The sequence below is a fragment of the Saccostrea cucullata genome, unplaced genomic scaffold, assembly GCF_032062105.1.
Source record: "Saccostrea cucullata isolate Sc308-1 unplaced genomic scaffold, CSIRO_AGI_Scuc_v1 ctg5, whole genome shotgun sequence".
In the NCBI taxonomy this organism is placed as follows: domain Eukaryota; kingdom Metazoa; phylum Mollusca; class Bivalvia; order Ostreida; family Ostreidae; genus Saccostrea; species Saccostrea cuccullata.
The window spans coordinates 601,484-617,787 of record NW_026940631.1 but is presented as its reverse complement, the minus strand read 5'-3'; the positions used below and the strand labels follow the sequence as shown (position 1 = coordinate 617,787).

Genomic DNA, 16,304 nt, shown 5'->3' with positions numbered 1-16,304 from the left:
ATAATTAAGAGAGTTTTTTTTTTCAATTCAGTTACAATTTTAATTGTTTCAAAAGAGCCAATATTTATAGGCATTACCAAGGAAATTTTAAATATCCAGTGACCAATTGCAACTAATGTCACTTGAAAATTTTTGCTGTAAGATACATGTACTTGTGTTCAGAGCTAGTCTCATTGACATTGTTGAACAAAAAGCTTAGGGTATTGATCTAAAGTTGTAGAATTTAATAAAGTGTTTCTGCCAGTGACCATACCAAAATAACCTTGAGTTCCATTATTACACTTTAGTCATAAGGAATCCTTGTTTTATTAAACAACCGCTTTTAATTAGCCTCCATTTTAAACTTTATCTGCCAGTGGTCCCGATCTTGCCCTTGGATGAAGTCAGGTCATAATCTCTGCTCCAAGTTTGAGCTGGAAATAATTGTTTATTTCAAAATATAACCCGGAAAACTTGCATGGAAATATGATTCCCATGAAACCAATAATTTTGTTTACGGGAAGGGGAAAATGAATGCAGAAAATATACATATAATAAATATTTGTGATAATTATCATGCTTCGACAAATAAAAAGTATTAATGTTGGCAAAGTGTTCTTTCTTGCTTTACTTTTTCTCCAGCAATTGATTGAGATTGTCAATATTTTCAAAAGGAAGACGACACCTTTCGTACACCACTTTGTCTTTTAGATCCGCCTGTAATTTTGACAATAGAATTAACCTGTTTTTGATTGACAGCTCGCTGTCTGATTTGCACTCTTTCCTGGTTCCTTCCGGTTGGACGATATCATTGATAAGTTTGACTGGATCTGTCACAGGAAATGATTGCTCTTCCGCTGCGGTCACGTGATTGACCGTATCAGGGTCTTTTATCGTGTCTATTTCATTACTTTTTCTGCAGTCTTTTTCAATTACTTCATTCGTCATCGGAAGTAAAATTGCTCTCATCAGATTTTGAAGCAGCAGTAACTGTTGGCTGTAGTGTAAAAGATAAGAAAACATACGTTTAAACATATTATCATGTGAAAATTTGATATATTTAGTTTGTGTACATTTGGGTTAAAATATCCCTCTGTAATCTTTTGAGTTTCTCTTGTTAAAACTGGCATACATATATGTAGTTAGTAAATTAGTCATTACTGCGTGGTGCAGTGGTTAGAGCGTCAGCTCTAGAGAGTAAGGAGTTGATTCTTTGTTCATGGCTTAACGTCCATTTCTAGAACTCTTTTGGAGACGCCACCACTAGCCGGTGGAGGGCTGCAAATTTATACCTATGCTCGACACTTAGGGCCATTGAGCAATGATGATTCTTTTTCGTGTCAACATCTATTGGGCCTCGGTTTAAATAATAAATACTGCCTCATTCGACATGTTCGAAGAACGATCTCTACGTCCCGAAGTGAATTGGAACCCACTCCTAAAAGTCAGCTCCTTACTTCGCAACTCTGGGTATGGCAAGCCCTTTTGCTATTTATTAGGAAAATAAAATTTATCTTAAAATTACAGATATATCTCTCATTTTAGAGAGATATCTCTTAAAAAACAGACATATCTCCCAACTTAAGAGAGATATCTCTTATATTTAGAGAAATATCTCTTGTTATAAGAGAGATATCTCTCTAGGTGAAAGAGAATCTCTTTCTCCCTGAGAGATATCTCTTTATTTGTGAAAAGAGTCTTCTGTTTTCTGTCGTGTAATGTAAAAGGCGAGGATAATAAAGAGAGACACTGATTATCTTCTTTTTCTGGTAAGTTATGGTAATTCGATGTAGAAAAATCTGTTTATTATGATTACATCAAGAAATGGTATCATAACGATATAAAAATTTCAAAGAATTCAGAGATATGAGAAAGTGAAAGCAGGGAATAACGCATGTTTACTGCTGTTGTAGAGCAGTGTCCCCTACAAAATTAGTATTGAAAACATTGTCTTGTCATGTAAAGATTTAAGTAGAAAAATTCAAAATTTTTGCGGAGGACAGTAGGATTTCCCATGCGTATATACCGAATATACAAAGCCAGCACTGCAATGGAAGCTATGATTGTCACACAGAAAAACGTCTGAATTCCGGACAATACCACCAATGCCGTCACATCTTTCTCTGTCAAAGGAAAACAGGTATTTTTAAAAAATAATCTTTGACTTGAGTCTGTACACAATTCTAAGATAAAATTATTAAGTCGGGGTGACTTATAAGATAACAGTCACAATTTAGTTTAAATTCTTGACATTAGAGAAATAGTATCAGAACCGAAATCTTTCTCTAACTCATCAATCAACATTCTAAAAAAATCCTGATATAGAAGTAAATTCAAGACCCTTGAACAAATCGCTGCAGATTTGTTTAACCCAATCGTTAGGCTTATACAAATCAGTATCATGGGCTTGCATAACTGCTTTCAAATAATAGCAGTAATTGCAACACCAAAGACAATGTCAATTTATTAAAAATAATTAAAATTAAAAAATAGATAGATAAAAAAAAAATATAAAAGCACTCTCGTAACTCACCTATATTTGCATCATTTACACATGACATTTCTATTATTCTCCGAAACAGGTGAACTTATCAAATATCTGAAAATATGCAGGAAAGATTCAACAGAGATGATTATGAGTATAAGGGTAAGACGTACCCCTTTTTGGCCTCTGGTTTGGGGTGTCGTTTAGAATGATGCAACATTTTATAAATTAAAAACCACTTATCACCCTTGCCACAAAACGAGTATTGGTTCTATAAGTTATGAAATGCACGGAGGTCACAGGAAGTGGGAAAAAAGACCAATTTCCGAAATTTCACATTTTATGCAAATTTTAGTCAATTTTACAGCACATTTTCTTTCAGAAAACATAGATCACAAGCTTGCCTATCTATCATATTTATATATTCCATACACTAGTATTAGATGCATCTTGTGTTAAAAAACTCAGGTAGGCAAGCTTGTGGTCTGTTTTCTGAAGTGAAAAGTACCTCAAAGACGAAATTCCACCAGAATTGAGAAAATTCGGAAAATGTTCTATTTCAGCACCCTCTTGTTGCCTCTATGTATGCTTTGAATCAAAATTAGTGCTGGTTTTAAAACAAGCATCAATTTAAGATCTTAACTACAAACTATCACAGTTTTAACTGTGTTCCGATGTTTACATCAAATAAGGGACCAGATTCAGAGGTTATCATACCTTGTCCTTTTACAGCCTATCTGTTATTCAGGTGCAGATACCAAGTACATGTGTTCAACTGGTAGAAAATATGTATTATTGTACAAACTACACAAATCAACATTGTGAATTATATATGAAATGTGACTTTCACTGGTATAAAGTGTGACAATATTGATATACAACATTCTAAAATAATAACTTCTTAAAATTAGATTGAGTGATTGTTTTTTCTTGTTTGCTTTTAATCTATGATTATTTGAATGAAATTCAAAATCCCTCCTTAAAACTACCATATTATATGTATTTACTGAATTTTCATTGGGGGATAACAAGAGGAAGCGATTATTTAAAAACTATCAAATCATTTTCCGAAACAAACTAAACGTTATAGGCGCTTCTCATTTTGTTTACATATACGTATGTACTATTTACGTTTTCTGCTAAGTTCACGTAATTCAGTTCTTTCTGTTTAATATATTTTTGACAACTATCCTACTACTTCGAAAAACTTGAAATCGACAGGTGCGTTCTTCAAGCAAAAGGGAATCAGCCAAATTTCTAAATAATTACAAGTGCTTAAAATAAACTATTTAAGGGATAAGGCATTTTTTGAAAACTCTGACCTGTAGAAGTTAATACTAAAGGAAACATTTACTTAAAAGATAAAATATTGTTAGCCAGAACAAAATACGTAGTCTAGTACACTGACAAGGCTTAAAAGAATCAAAGATTATAATTATCTTGTAAGTTTTGAAACGAACAATTTAATTTATATTGGGTTTGCAATTTAATTTTTATAACTTTAACATAAATTCGCAGTACTTACATGCAGTTCGAAAACCATTTGGAAAATTAACTTTTCACAGCACGAGGGACTTTTCCGGGAAACAATTTCTCACACGAGTGTTTTATGATGCAGATGCCACCGATCTACTTTTACACTTCCCCAAACAAGCACGGCTCTTCCAAAGGTCTTTGCCAAAGTGTGAATTTCAAGTATACGATACTCACGCCCTGACACAGTGCTTTATGAATTCATATGACACGCGGAAGAATAATGAGTGAAAATAATTAATATCAGGATAAAAATCACATGATATCCAATCTATTTTGATTTATTAATTAATCAGGAAACAATCATACATGAAGTATTACTAAAGTTGTATAACTCAACATAAACAAATATTCAAATCTTATAATTTGAAAAGAACAATACTATCATAATTGTAGCAATAGAAGAAAAACGAATTTGTGACTACAATGACATTTCTTTGTGATTTAGGAAATGGAGGGTTATTCAAGAGAACAGTTCCTTTAAATACTTTTCAATTAACTGCATCTACGTATGATATAATCTTTAATCTACAGTTCCAAAATTGAAAGACAGTTTAGGGTACACCCAGAGGGTGTACACCTATAATCTAAGTTTGTCTACGACTTCATTCTCCAGTATTTATAGCTGACAACTTGCCGCCGCCGGACTGGGATTTTATTTATTTAACATGATCAAAGCTCAGATCAAAAACTGCAACACATTTAAGCTTTTGAGGATTCGTCACTGCGACCTTAAAAAAAAGACTACGGTCAAATTGCTGTAAAGGACCATCAGAAGGTCCATTACTGTACACAGCATAACAAGCGACATTCTGTTGCTGTAAAAGACCATAACAAGCGAAAATCTATTGCTGTAAATGACCATAACAAGTGACAATATGTAACTGAAAACGACAATACATTGTAGCTTTAAATGACAAAAAGAAATCACATTGGTGCACCTTTGAACAAGACCGAAGATCAATGTCACGAAAACCTTATTATTTTTTTTATTCAAACCATATTTATAAAAAACTTCAAAATAAATTATTGGCAAAATTAAATTTTGAAAAAAAGTGGTCTAACTTAGATGTCAATTTTTTCAAATAAAAAGTAGCAATGCTTTAGCATATACATCAGTACCTTACTAATTAAAGGACAGCATAATTGAAAAAAAGACATGGCATTATCAATTAATTTTATTCCATGCTGAAAAAAAAACAAGGAAAAAGCAAATTTGGAGAGAAAAAAATGTCAGATATCAAATTTTAAAGTCATGAGGTTAGACTGAAACTGTTCAAAGTTCTTGTGACAGGCCATATGATGCAGCAGTCCAAAGAGTAAATTCCTATCCTTCAATTGACGAATAAAATATGAAGATACGGTAATTAACACCAATCTTAGCTAATGAACCTCAAAGGTCCCTCGAAACAGTTCGGAATGTAAACAGAGCAAACACGGATCTTTAAGGCATCAAAGATGAAATGCAATACCATGGTAATGAGTAAGCATTCCCTGCCAACCGGTAATATCCACCACGTACTCCCTGTCAGGATCGGAACGAAAAAGTGGTCTAGCAGTATGTATGAAAGAAAACATGATGATGTCAGACAAAATTTCACTTATTCATTGCTGGTATTAGCTCTGAACCAACCTTTGCAAGATAGTAGATAAGTGCTCTAAACACAAGAAAAACGAGGGACAATAAATTTTAAGTGTTTATTGTATGTAAAATATTACAAGGAATATTCATGGCACACTAGAAATCAAAATTACGATAATATTGACGGCCAATAATGTCAAAGGTACTCTAATGTCTTCCATTTTATTTTAAGGACAGATGATACAAACAAACTTTTGTCAAAGAATTTTGAAATAACAAGTTGGTTCATGTTTAAATGAATAAAATGAATAACTTGCACCGTGAGGTTTTTAATTCTTTATTTGTATAGAGTAATAAGGATGGCTTCAGAATGGCAGAATTTTGAACATCACAGAAGGTTTACAATTTCTTTATATTCTAGAAATTTATTATTTGCATCATTTGCAATGAAATTAGGCAAAAAATATATACCAATCCAGGCATCCATTTTTTTTTTATTTGTATCATCTGTCCTTAAATCTCGAAAAAGAGAAGCAACAAAGCTCTATTAACAGCAAGAATGTTCTTTTTGCAGCAATCACTTTTTTTTCAGTTGATAAAATTTTGTATGTGCCTGATGTGTGTTTTGAACATTCCATGAAATGAATCAGAAATGTGATGTAACTAAGATTTTTTCAGAATCTTTTTTGCAATTCATAGATTCCATTGTCACTCTCCAAAAGGAATCGGCCACTCTGCACATCCATGGAGCCAGCCATTGAAAGCTCGACATGTTGCTCTTCAGATGAAACATTTTCCTGACTTGAACTTTCGTATACAGGGTTACTGAGATGCTTGGTCTTTGGACAATTCAAGAACTGCAATGGGATTTCCTGGTAGTTCTTTTTACTTTCTGTACTCTGAATGTGGCTTGTCTCCGTCGTCTTGGAGTGTTGCTCCTCCTGAACGCTTTGATCACTCTCTTCTAGTTTGTGAAGAATTGCCAAGAGAAGATCTCTGTCCTTTCTGTAAAAAACACGTGTATATGTTTACAATTTTAGAATACGATAAAAAGAATTTTATTGAGTGATATTTTCTCATTCAGAATAAGATGACCAACTAAAAATGCTATCATATAAAATGAATGCATGCACGTTTATTTATGAATGAAAAGACAACGCCTAATAAGTTTTACAATGTTAAAAAAGAACTAGAGGAACTGTGAGCAATGAGCTCACTAAATGATACCCCTGGTCTCACATAATGTCATGAATACATGTGTAATGGCCGTGTCCATGTTTTGTTACTTGGAAAAAATGTGTATGGCTTGGATCAAAAAGTGAAAATCTTGCACAATGATAAATAATTAAACCTGTTGGTATCATCAAATTTCATTCAGTGGTATAAGAGGAGTTCTGGACGTGAAAGTAACAGACGGACGGACATCCCGATTACTATATACATGTACCCTCCCGCTTTTCAAGCGGGGGGAATAAATATAAAGCTTTCAAAACTTTTAAATAGAGATACACCATTGTTTGTACAATTTGTTTTACCTTCTCTGAATTACAGAGAGAAGAAGGAAAAAAATGACCAGTAAGACGACTCCTCCCAAAAACAGGAAAAGGCTGCTGAACAGGGCTTTATCTGAAATAAATATAAATGTGAATGAATGCAACTCCAAACTTGTCCAAATTAATGCTGAAGAACTTTTTTTACTCAGCCGAGAAAACTATTTGAGAACTCATAACCAATAAAAATAGCATGCTTTTTCATACAGTCTTCGCAAAAGAATTAACTTTTAAAGTAAGCATGGTAATCACGGTGAAGCAAACACTTTAGAAATAAATAAACTCTGCCAAGAAAATGAAAATGAGGTTGAAAGTCAAATTTGCGCTTCATTACAAATCGCCGAAGAAACATTATTAAAGATGTGGTTTGGATATCTGGAGAGAGATTTTTTTTTCTCTACAATGTTCAAATGGACAAAGAAATGGAGGAGGAATTTAATTATATTGTAGTCGAAATGGTCGTTCAAAAATTGAGGGACATCACAAATGTTACTATATATATCAACATGATATCTGTAAATGCCAGATTTACGTTGGTATAACACACTTAAAGTGTCTTTATCACAAGTATTGTAAAGGAAGTACGAATCCGAATTTAAAGAAAGTGGTCTCATTTCATTGAAGACGCTTAAGAGAAACCATGCATTAATTTTGACATAGTAAAAATGTTGCTGATATGATTACAGTATTGACAAAAGAGGGAAATTGTACTTTGAGAAAGAAAGAGGGAGAGATCTTTTTAGTGTGAACATTTTATACAGTAATGTTTTGTATTACAGATTTGGAAAAGTTGGCATGTAGTGATATTTTCTACAACGAGATGTAAAAATAATTTTGAAGAAAGGACATTTTCATTTTTGTAACAGTTTTAGAAATTTTCATTTGATAATAAAAAACAACCAAAAGGGGACTTTACAAGATTTAGATACGTCATAAAAAGTGTTGTTCATAGGGGTCTTTTGGGAATCCCTAAAAAGAGTTTCCTGAGGTATCGTAGGTATAAAGATCTTTGACATGTGTTAACTTTAACATCCTAATGTAATACTTTGAGGATTATAAATATATGAAAAATTGCTTCTTGTGATTTTTTTCTTCAATTTTTAGATTACACTTTTGAATTTTTTACTGAGCAACCCTCGTATATCAACTACTAGTACTCGAATAAAAATTAAATGCTATTTTTTTTTTATTTCCCTTCAATTTCTTTTTGCAACTTCTTACTGTTATGTACATTGTATCTGTTATAATATTAATATACAGGAAAATATCATCCAAATGTTCTTGGAAGAGCAATCTGACAATTTTGTACACGTAATAAATCTGTACACAAAATTAGTGATTTGTGTACACGTAATAAGTCTGTATATATTATAAATTTTGGAATAATGAATTTTCATGAGTAAGTCCCGTATTTCAAATTACAGCTGAACTTCATTTTCTTTAAGTATTACTTAACTTGTCATAATTTATTTGATTTCCAATTCTGAAAAAGTTCTCTTATCATTGTGAAAATTGGCATTTTATCATTTTACTGTTCGTTATCTTCACCCTTTTTCATTCCTTACAGATTCAAAAAGTTCGTCAGTTAAAAATAAAAAAAATCTCCACTTTAAGGTACATCAAATCAAACTAAACATTACGGACTAGTTAAATAATGATAATATTTTAAAAAAAGAACCGTTTAACAAACGTTGGTGGTTGCCGTTATTTGTAGACGCTTGTGTCGCCGTTGCTGAAGCATTCAATGATTTGTCAAAGCCCATTACTGTAAGGGAGAAAAATCTCTAAACAAAACTGACAAAACATTCCAGAAATTCTTTATATTGATCAATTTGCCAATCTTCAATTACACTGCATTGCATAGACCCAACTCTGTAAATTTTCAAAAAGAAACAAAATTTGACAACTGTGGAAATGTGTACTCATTGTAATACCCGGTACAATGTAATTAATTCTGGTCATATATTTACAAAACAAAATCTTCAGATCAGAAGCTAGCTTTAACAACTAACAATATTGCCTTTGCTAAAGACATTGATGATTTGTTTTCACCTTTTACATATTGACTTGTTGAGCTATGTGTTAGTCTTTGTTCTCCTTTCTGTTGTGTCACTGCACTGGTTAATTGTGTAGGCACAGCTACTTTTACACATTGTTTTGTCCTCGCAATGAATTGTCAGGTTCCCTTAAAAGAAAAATAAAAAAATAAAAAAAGGACTACATCGGTCACTTTATTAAGGTAAGATATAATTTGTCTTAAAAGGATGGGTACTTTAACAAGTTTCGTCACAGGAAATTAAGGCTGACCTCGCAAGACATTTGGACAAGAAATCAAATGTTGAAATTTCTTATACAGTAGATAATTCTTATGGTTATTCGGTAATCTTCTGAACGACCTACATCCGTCGCAATATTTTGTGTACGTATATTTATAAAGTATATTGAAAATAATGTAGCAAGTACAAAATTGACAATTATGAACTGTTTTTAAATAATACCAAAGAAAGAAAGAAAGAAAGAAAAGAAAAGAAAAGAAAACATATTTGAGGAACGTGCCATCTGACCTTAATGACTGGATGTAAGAATGAAATGCTTACCCAATACTTTAATCAGTATATAACTTGATGCAGATTTTCCCTTGGTACGAATGAGCAACTTCTTAGTAATCACTTGAACTTCCACTCCATAGAGACTTACACTAGGGTGATTGTGCTCTGAAGCATTGAAATAAAAATAGAATATTGATTAATGTAAATTGCACTATCAAAATAATTATATTTATAAAATATTATGTTAATATATGTTGATAAATAAAAAGTATATAATAAAATCTGTAATTATATTTTAGAGAAGGATACTTTTTATAAAGAAAGAAAATTTTAAAACCATCAAAAGTATCTCGTATTATATATCTTACCGTAAAAAGGCATACTTTCATTGTAGATGGAAATTTCAACCATATTTGTCTGTAAAATATGAACAGGTGAAATATTACCAATGACGTCGCACGAACAGTTTTCTCTGTCACCAGATAACCGTAAATATACATGGGGACTTCTGCTGTATTTTCTATTTGTGCACATATCAATGACTTGATAATCTAAAAAATAAAGTTTTTGTTAATTATCTGAAAATTAAAGTAGAAGAACTGTCAAGAAATTGGGAAATTTCTTTTCCTATGTAAAATTACCTTGAATACATTCGTAATCAATGCTTTGTCGAAATTTGGCTTCGTTTAAATCCGATTGATGTGATTGACTGCATGATTTGCGAAGACCTGCCTCTACATCTTTAAAGTATTGAGTACTCACATGGCACTGAATTTTACCATTGCAATCTCTTACAGCTGACGAAAAAGCTGAATTGTTTTGTCCAAGCGTTTGGTTGATAGGAAGTTTGGCACCACAATAAAGGGCATCTGTCTCTTGACATCCAAAGATCGTGGATGATAACTTGTGAAATCCATCCTCTATGATATGATGTTTGATATAAATCGTATGATTTTTGGGGCATTGGAATTGGTAACCGTTCCAGTCACGTGTTCTCTTACACTGTGTGTTTTGTAACGAACCTTTGGATATAAAGAAAAAAGTTCTCATTTGAAACACAGATTGTTGACAGTAGAAAACAAAAATGCTAGATATCGTCTTTTAACTTTTACGTTAAAGCAGCAGTTGCACTTTACAAACTACTCTCTTATCAAATGTTACACGATAAAAAATTCCAAATACCTCGACCAGAACCAGCACGGACCTCGTGGAAACATAGAATGGTTCAGGCGTCATGGAAGACACGCCTGGAATGTGCTGTTTTTCTTGATTGAAACAGACCATGTTCACAGACCGAATTGAATAAACTTAGAGAACATACACAGAAAATTATTGCACGTCAAGTATTATTTTTTAGCATATAAAAAGAGCCAAAAGTCTTAACGTAGAGACATGGTTTCAATTTCATGAAGACTTTTTTTTCAAAGCAAATTTTACCATTTGCCCGACCATGGCAAGAAACTCACTTTGGGTGTGACTGGTCGACAGGGGATGTTTAATCCTCCATGACACCTCATTCTTCAGTATTTAGAGGAAAATGTTTGCTTTCTTCCCAATTCGTAATTTGTAATTGACTTTAAGCTTTAAAGTTTAAAGCTTTATCCTGTTCGTCACCTTCATATTTCATTTCAGAAGTGAAAAAAGAATTAGTTTGATTACATTATCAGTACGTGGTCCCTGCCGACAAAGCAGGTAACAACATTGTCTTCTTGCCAAAATGAATTTGAACTACCTTATATATATATTGGATTCCGAAACTTCATAAAAACCCTTAAACAAATGAACTCATAAATTTACTTATCTGGTCATTGGTCATTTGCAAAACTATTTTGTTAAAACACATTCTGATTGCACATACAAGTACTCTGAAGTTGACATCAAAGAGATGCTTAAGTTTCTGATTGACAATATCTATGTGGTTTTTGGAGACCAGGTATTCCAACAATCTATTGGAATTCAATGGGTACCAATTGCGCTCCGTTATTAGCAGACCTATTTTCATATTCATATGAAGCAGAATTTGTGCAAAATCTTATGCGTGAAAAGAAGAAAACACTTGCTATGGCCTTCAACTCGACATTTAGATATGTCGACGACGTACTGTCAATTAACAATGGTTGTTTCGATTCTTACGTCGATACGATATATCTTGGTGAGCTTGAGATAAAATATACCACAGAGTCTGACACATCTGTTTCATATGAAAATTTTACTTGAAAAAGACGTTAATGGTAATCTAACAACCAAGCTATATGATAAACGTGATGACTTTTTTATCGTCAACTTCCCTTACTTATGCAGCAATATACCTTCATCACCTGCATATGGAATGTATATATCTCAGTTGATTCGATACGCAAGAGCATGCTCTACGTATGAATGTGGTAGTTTCAGATAAACGGCATCCAACTAGCTTGAGCTAGTGGGTTAACCCTTTAGCTCAATCGGTAGAGCACTGGACTGGCAAGTCAGAGGTCCCGAGTTCGATCCCATGCAGAGGCAATAAATTGTCTCTGTTACATTTGGCGCAAACGTTGGGACCCGGATGTTCTCTGGCGGGTGAGAGTGATTGCCCCTAGAACTTTACCCCACAGGTGTCGGCACTCCGAAAGGGATGAGGACATCTCATTCTCCAGAGGGGGACAATGTGGTAGTGTCAGATAAACGGCATGCTTCTAGCTTGGGCTAGTGGGTTAACCGTTTAGCTCAATCGGTAGAGCACTGGACTGGCAAGCCAGAGGTCCCGGGATCGATCCCATTCAGAGGCAATAAATTGTCACTGTTACATGAACAATTTCTGAAACGAGGTAAATTATTGACAAACAAGTTGATGAAACAAGAATATCAACAGTCTCGTTTAAAGTAATCATTTCGTAAGTTCTATGGTCGATACAATGCCCTTGTCAGTAAATACAATTTATCATTGAGTCAAATGCTGACTGACGTTTTTCATACTTATTGTTAGTCCATTATTTATACACTGAATTGACGACGGATTTTCCCGTTGTTTCCTGATCATGAGTCATGACAATGAGCACACGGCGGGTGTGACCGGTTAGCAGGGGATGCTCACTCCTCCATGGTACCTGATCCCACCTCCAAAGTTTCGGAGGTCCGTGTTTGCTCTGCTCCTATTTTGTATCGTTTCATGGACTTCGAAATTGAATACTCTTCGTTATCTCTCAAATGGACATTTTCGGTTGGTTGAACTTCTACAACTATCAGCATATATCGTAAAGAAGTGTGGAAACAATGTTTTGCAAAAAAGAAATACAAACAAATGATATAAAATTATTAACCAAAATGATTCAAATTATTTCTGACCCTTGAAAATAATAAAAATAATTTAGATTTAGGCAGTAGATTATAAACATCAGCTCGAGCTCCAGTCCCAACTCTTTGTAGTGTCATGTTGTAAATTCTGTAATCTCAAAGCGCCCAAGCCCCCCCCCCCCCCCCCCCCCGTCTTATTTAACATTGATTGTATAAAATGCACATGTCATAGCTTTGGGAACTTTATTCATGAAATGTTTTAAATGTTAAAAAGCCCTTAGCGATGTTTGAAGACATCCTATTCCATGTATAAAAAGCAGTTTAAAATACTATGCAACATTTTTGGTGCGTAATGCGCTCCATACATCCGTTGTCGCTATTTTGGAAATGTTCAACCAACCGAAAATGTCCAATGGCCCCTTAAAATGAATACATTAATTTTACGTTATACAATAAAACTCGTATAGTACAAACACGGATATTGCGAATTCATGGATATAACGAAATTATCTTGGATCCCCAACTACATACGTTTAACGAATTCCTTACTTGGATATAACGAATTACGGATAGAGCGAAGTAATTTCACAGGTCCCTTGACTTCGTTATTACTGAGTTTTACTGTACATGTATATAGTTTTAATTTGCACGGCTATAGATGTGGCCTTTATTAGTAATTTTACATTTGATCAAAATATCATTTATTTAGAAATATGACATCATAAAGTTCACGTTTTCCCGCCATTTTGGCATATTTTGTATAAAACTCTTATTTTCAAGCAATTTTTCTTCCAGAATACATTGAGCGCAAACTAGAAAAACTTAATATTTACAAAAGATGTACCTATACAAGACTTATTAATGACAGAAAAATTTTGCATGTACCAAGCTGCGCTCTATGAATCTCATAAGAAAACAAAAGCCCATGGGCCACATCGCTCACCTGAGCAATGTGGCTAGGAAAAAAGCATAAATCAGTTTAATATTGAAAAGTTGAAACCCAATATTGGTCCCAAACAATCCTTAAAAGGGAGAGGGTATGATTTGAACAAACTTGAATCTACACTAACTAAGAATGCTTGCAAATTTCTTTGACTACCTGTGGCTTTATTGCCCTTTACATTTGAACTTACATTGTGGCACCGCCCTACTCCCAGGGGTCATGACTTGAACAAAATTGAATCTACACTACCTGAGAATGCATCCATATGAATAGGACTAATCATGGCTTTGCTATTTTTGAAAAATAAGATTTTTAAAGATTTTTTCCACATGTTTCTATGTAAAACTTGGATTCCAGGTTGTGGCCCCGCCCTACCCCTAGGGATCATGATTTGAACAAACTTGAATGTCCACTACCATAGGGTGCTTCCATATAATATGATCATTTATACCTTTGCTATTCCAGAGAAGAAGATTTTAAAAGAATTTTTCTGAAAGAATGCCACTGTGGCCCCGCCCTACCCCCGAGGGTCATGATTTGAACAAATCTGAATCTCCACTACCTGAGGATGCTTCCATATAAATATGATCATTCATACCTTTGCTAATTCTTGAGAAGAATTTAAAGAATTTTCCTATATATTTCTATGTAAAAATTTGATCATCCATTGTGGCCCCGCCCTACCCCTGGGGGGGTCATGATTTGAACAAATTTCAATCTACACTACCTGAGGATGCTTCCCTATAAGTTACAACTTTCCTGGCACAGCGGTTTTTGAGAAGATTTTTAAAACATACCATCAAATTTTCACTATTTCTGAATTATCTCCCCTTGAAAAAGGGCGTGGCCCTTCATTTGAATAAATTTGAATCCCCTTCATCTAAGGATACGTTGTGCCAAGTTTGGTTGAAATTGGCCCAATGGTTTTTGAGAAGAAGTCGAAAATGTGAAAAGTTAACGACAACAACGACGACGACAACGACGACGACGACAGACAACGGACAAATTTTGATCAGAGAAGCTCACTTGAGTCTTCGATTCAGGTGAGCTAAAATGTCAAGAAAAAGTCCATTTTTGTCTTGTTTTGGTTGAATAATTAATACAGCGAGTACCTCGCAGTTATCTAACTTACTACCACTCTTTTGCGGGGGAGTAGAGAAAGCTCTAAATCTCGCAAGATTTCTGGGACACATAACATTGTTAACTGTTACAATAGAATGATTCGAACAATTTTATGCCGAAAGTACAATGTATAGCCACGGATTGAACTCCAAATAGTAGATGTCAAATAAGGAAATTTTAGATCAACTTTAAAATGTGACGATTTTCAATGAAAATTAAATGAGAAGAGTACGCTTAGTTAAAAATATCGTAAAATAAGATTTTAGTATTAGATCCTCTCAAAAATTGATTAGGCTGGTTCAGCGATTGTTTAGCAAGGTATTCCAGTAGGATTTTTTTTTTACCTATCTGTCATTATAAATTCTACAATGATTGATCTTGCATTGTATTCAATATCACATTATCTCCCATCCGACAGACGATTCCTACCTCCATCGCGAAAGAGTTTCACGATATCAAGTATTGCAAAAATAGCATCATTTCTGACATCACTTTTAGCCTATGAGTGCATATAAATGTAAAATATGTATTGGAAATCTTTTTAATGTAATCTCTTCTACAAAATAAAAATCAATTATACATATATGAATACTAGTATTATTTTAAAATGTTGATTTTAAGGGGCCAAAATGACTCTTATCATATACATGTATAGTCCTTTAGAAGAAAGAAGTATTAACTTAAGTTTACAATCTTTAAGTAAAGTATGCTTGTCATTACTACACTTAAAACATTTAAAAAGATTATAGTAATTCTCTAGAATATTTTATCAAGAAAAATTACCTTGAATATCTACGATTAAAATGAATACAATGATTCCTATGGTATGATACATCCCTTTCTTTTTTTTAAAAATCAAATTGGCGAAAACATCAAAAGCAAGATCATGATGAATTTAACGTTGCATTAGGTTTATTTTTCTAAACACTAGATTGTGAGTCCTACATAGCAAAACAATTTAAATTCTTCCGTGTCAAGTAAAGAGGAATAAACTACAGATCTTCCTGAATGACTAGGCCTTGCTTCATCGTGAAGCTAAGTATGAAATGATTCGATGGTGAACGTGTTAAAAATACAAAAATGCAAAAAGTATTGGAGAAAAAAAAATTCATCAATTATAAATGTTTTGATTATGTATGGTATAAACCTTGCATCTCTAGCCATGGGTTGAGATCTAGTAATTCATTTGTAGATTATTTTTCATATCACAATGGGAAATCTAATAAATATATATAGAAACAATTGTTTTTCGATTAAACGTGTTTACCCGATTGTAGTACTCAAAACA

The 16,304-nt window shown here is 33.4% G+C and overlaps 2 protein-coding genes across 4 annotated transcripts; both read right to left on the bottom strand.

Moving 5' to 3' along the window:
- Window positions 1-407: 407 nt before the first annotated feature.
- On the bottom strand, window positions 408-4,186 carry LOC134255739 (uncharacterized). Of its 3 annotated transcripts, none has more exons than XM_062738250.1 (4): window positions 3,990-4,186; window positions 2,513-2,578; window positions 2,006-2,102; window positions 408-976 (listed from the first exon to the last, which is right to left on the bottom strand). In XM_062738250.1, the coding sequence occupies exons 2-4, from the start codon at window positions 2,538-2,540 to the stop codon at window positions 607-609; spliced, it is 495 nt and encodes a 164-aa protein (XP_062594234.1). In that variant the 5' UTR covers window positions 2,541-2,578; window positions 3,990-4,186; the 3' UTR covers window positions 408-606. The 3 variants fall into 3 exon arrangements, with proteins under 3 accessions (XP_062594234.1, XP_062594236.1, XP_062594235.1); XM_062738252.1 differs by having other exon boundaries at window positions 2,006-2,096; XM_062738251.1 differs by lacking the exon at window positions 3,990-4,186 and adding an exon at window positions 3,182-3,234.
- A 1,906-nt stretch (window positions 4,187-6,092) lies between these two features.
- Window positions 6,093-16,021, bottom strand: LOC134255808 (uncharacterized). The gene is made up of 8 exons (XM_062738351.1): window positions 15,800-16,021; window positions 10,320-10,700; window positions 10,047-10,229; window positions 9,727-9,843; window positions 9,182-9,268; window positions 8,808-8,894; window positions 7,115-7,205; window positions 6,093-6,584 (listed from the first exon to the last, which is right to left on the bottom strand). The coding sequence occupies exons 1-8, from the start codon at window positions 15,849-15,851 to the stop codon at window positions 6,254-6,256; spliced, it is 1,329 nt and encodes a 442-aa protein (XP_062594335.1). The 5' UTR covers window positions 15,852-16,021; the 3' UTR covers window positions 6,093-6,253.
- Window positions 16,022-16,304: the final 283 nt, after the last annotated feature.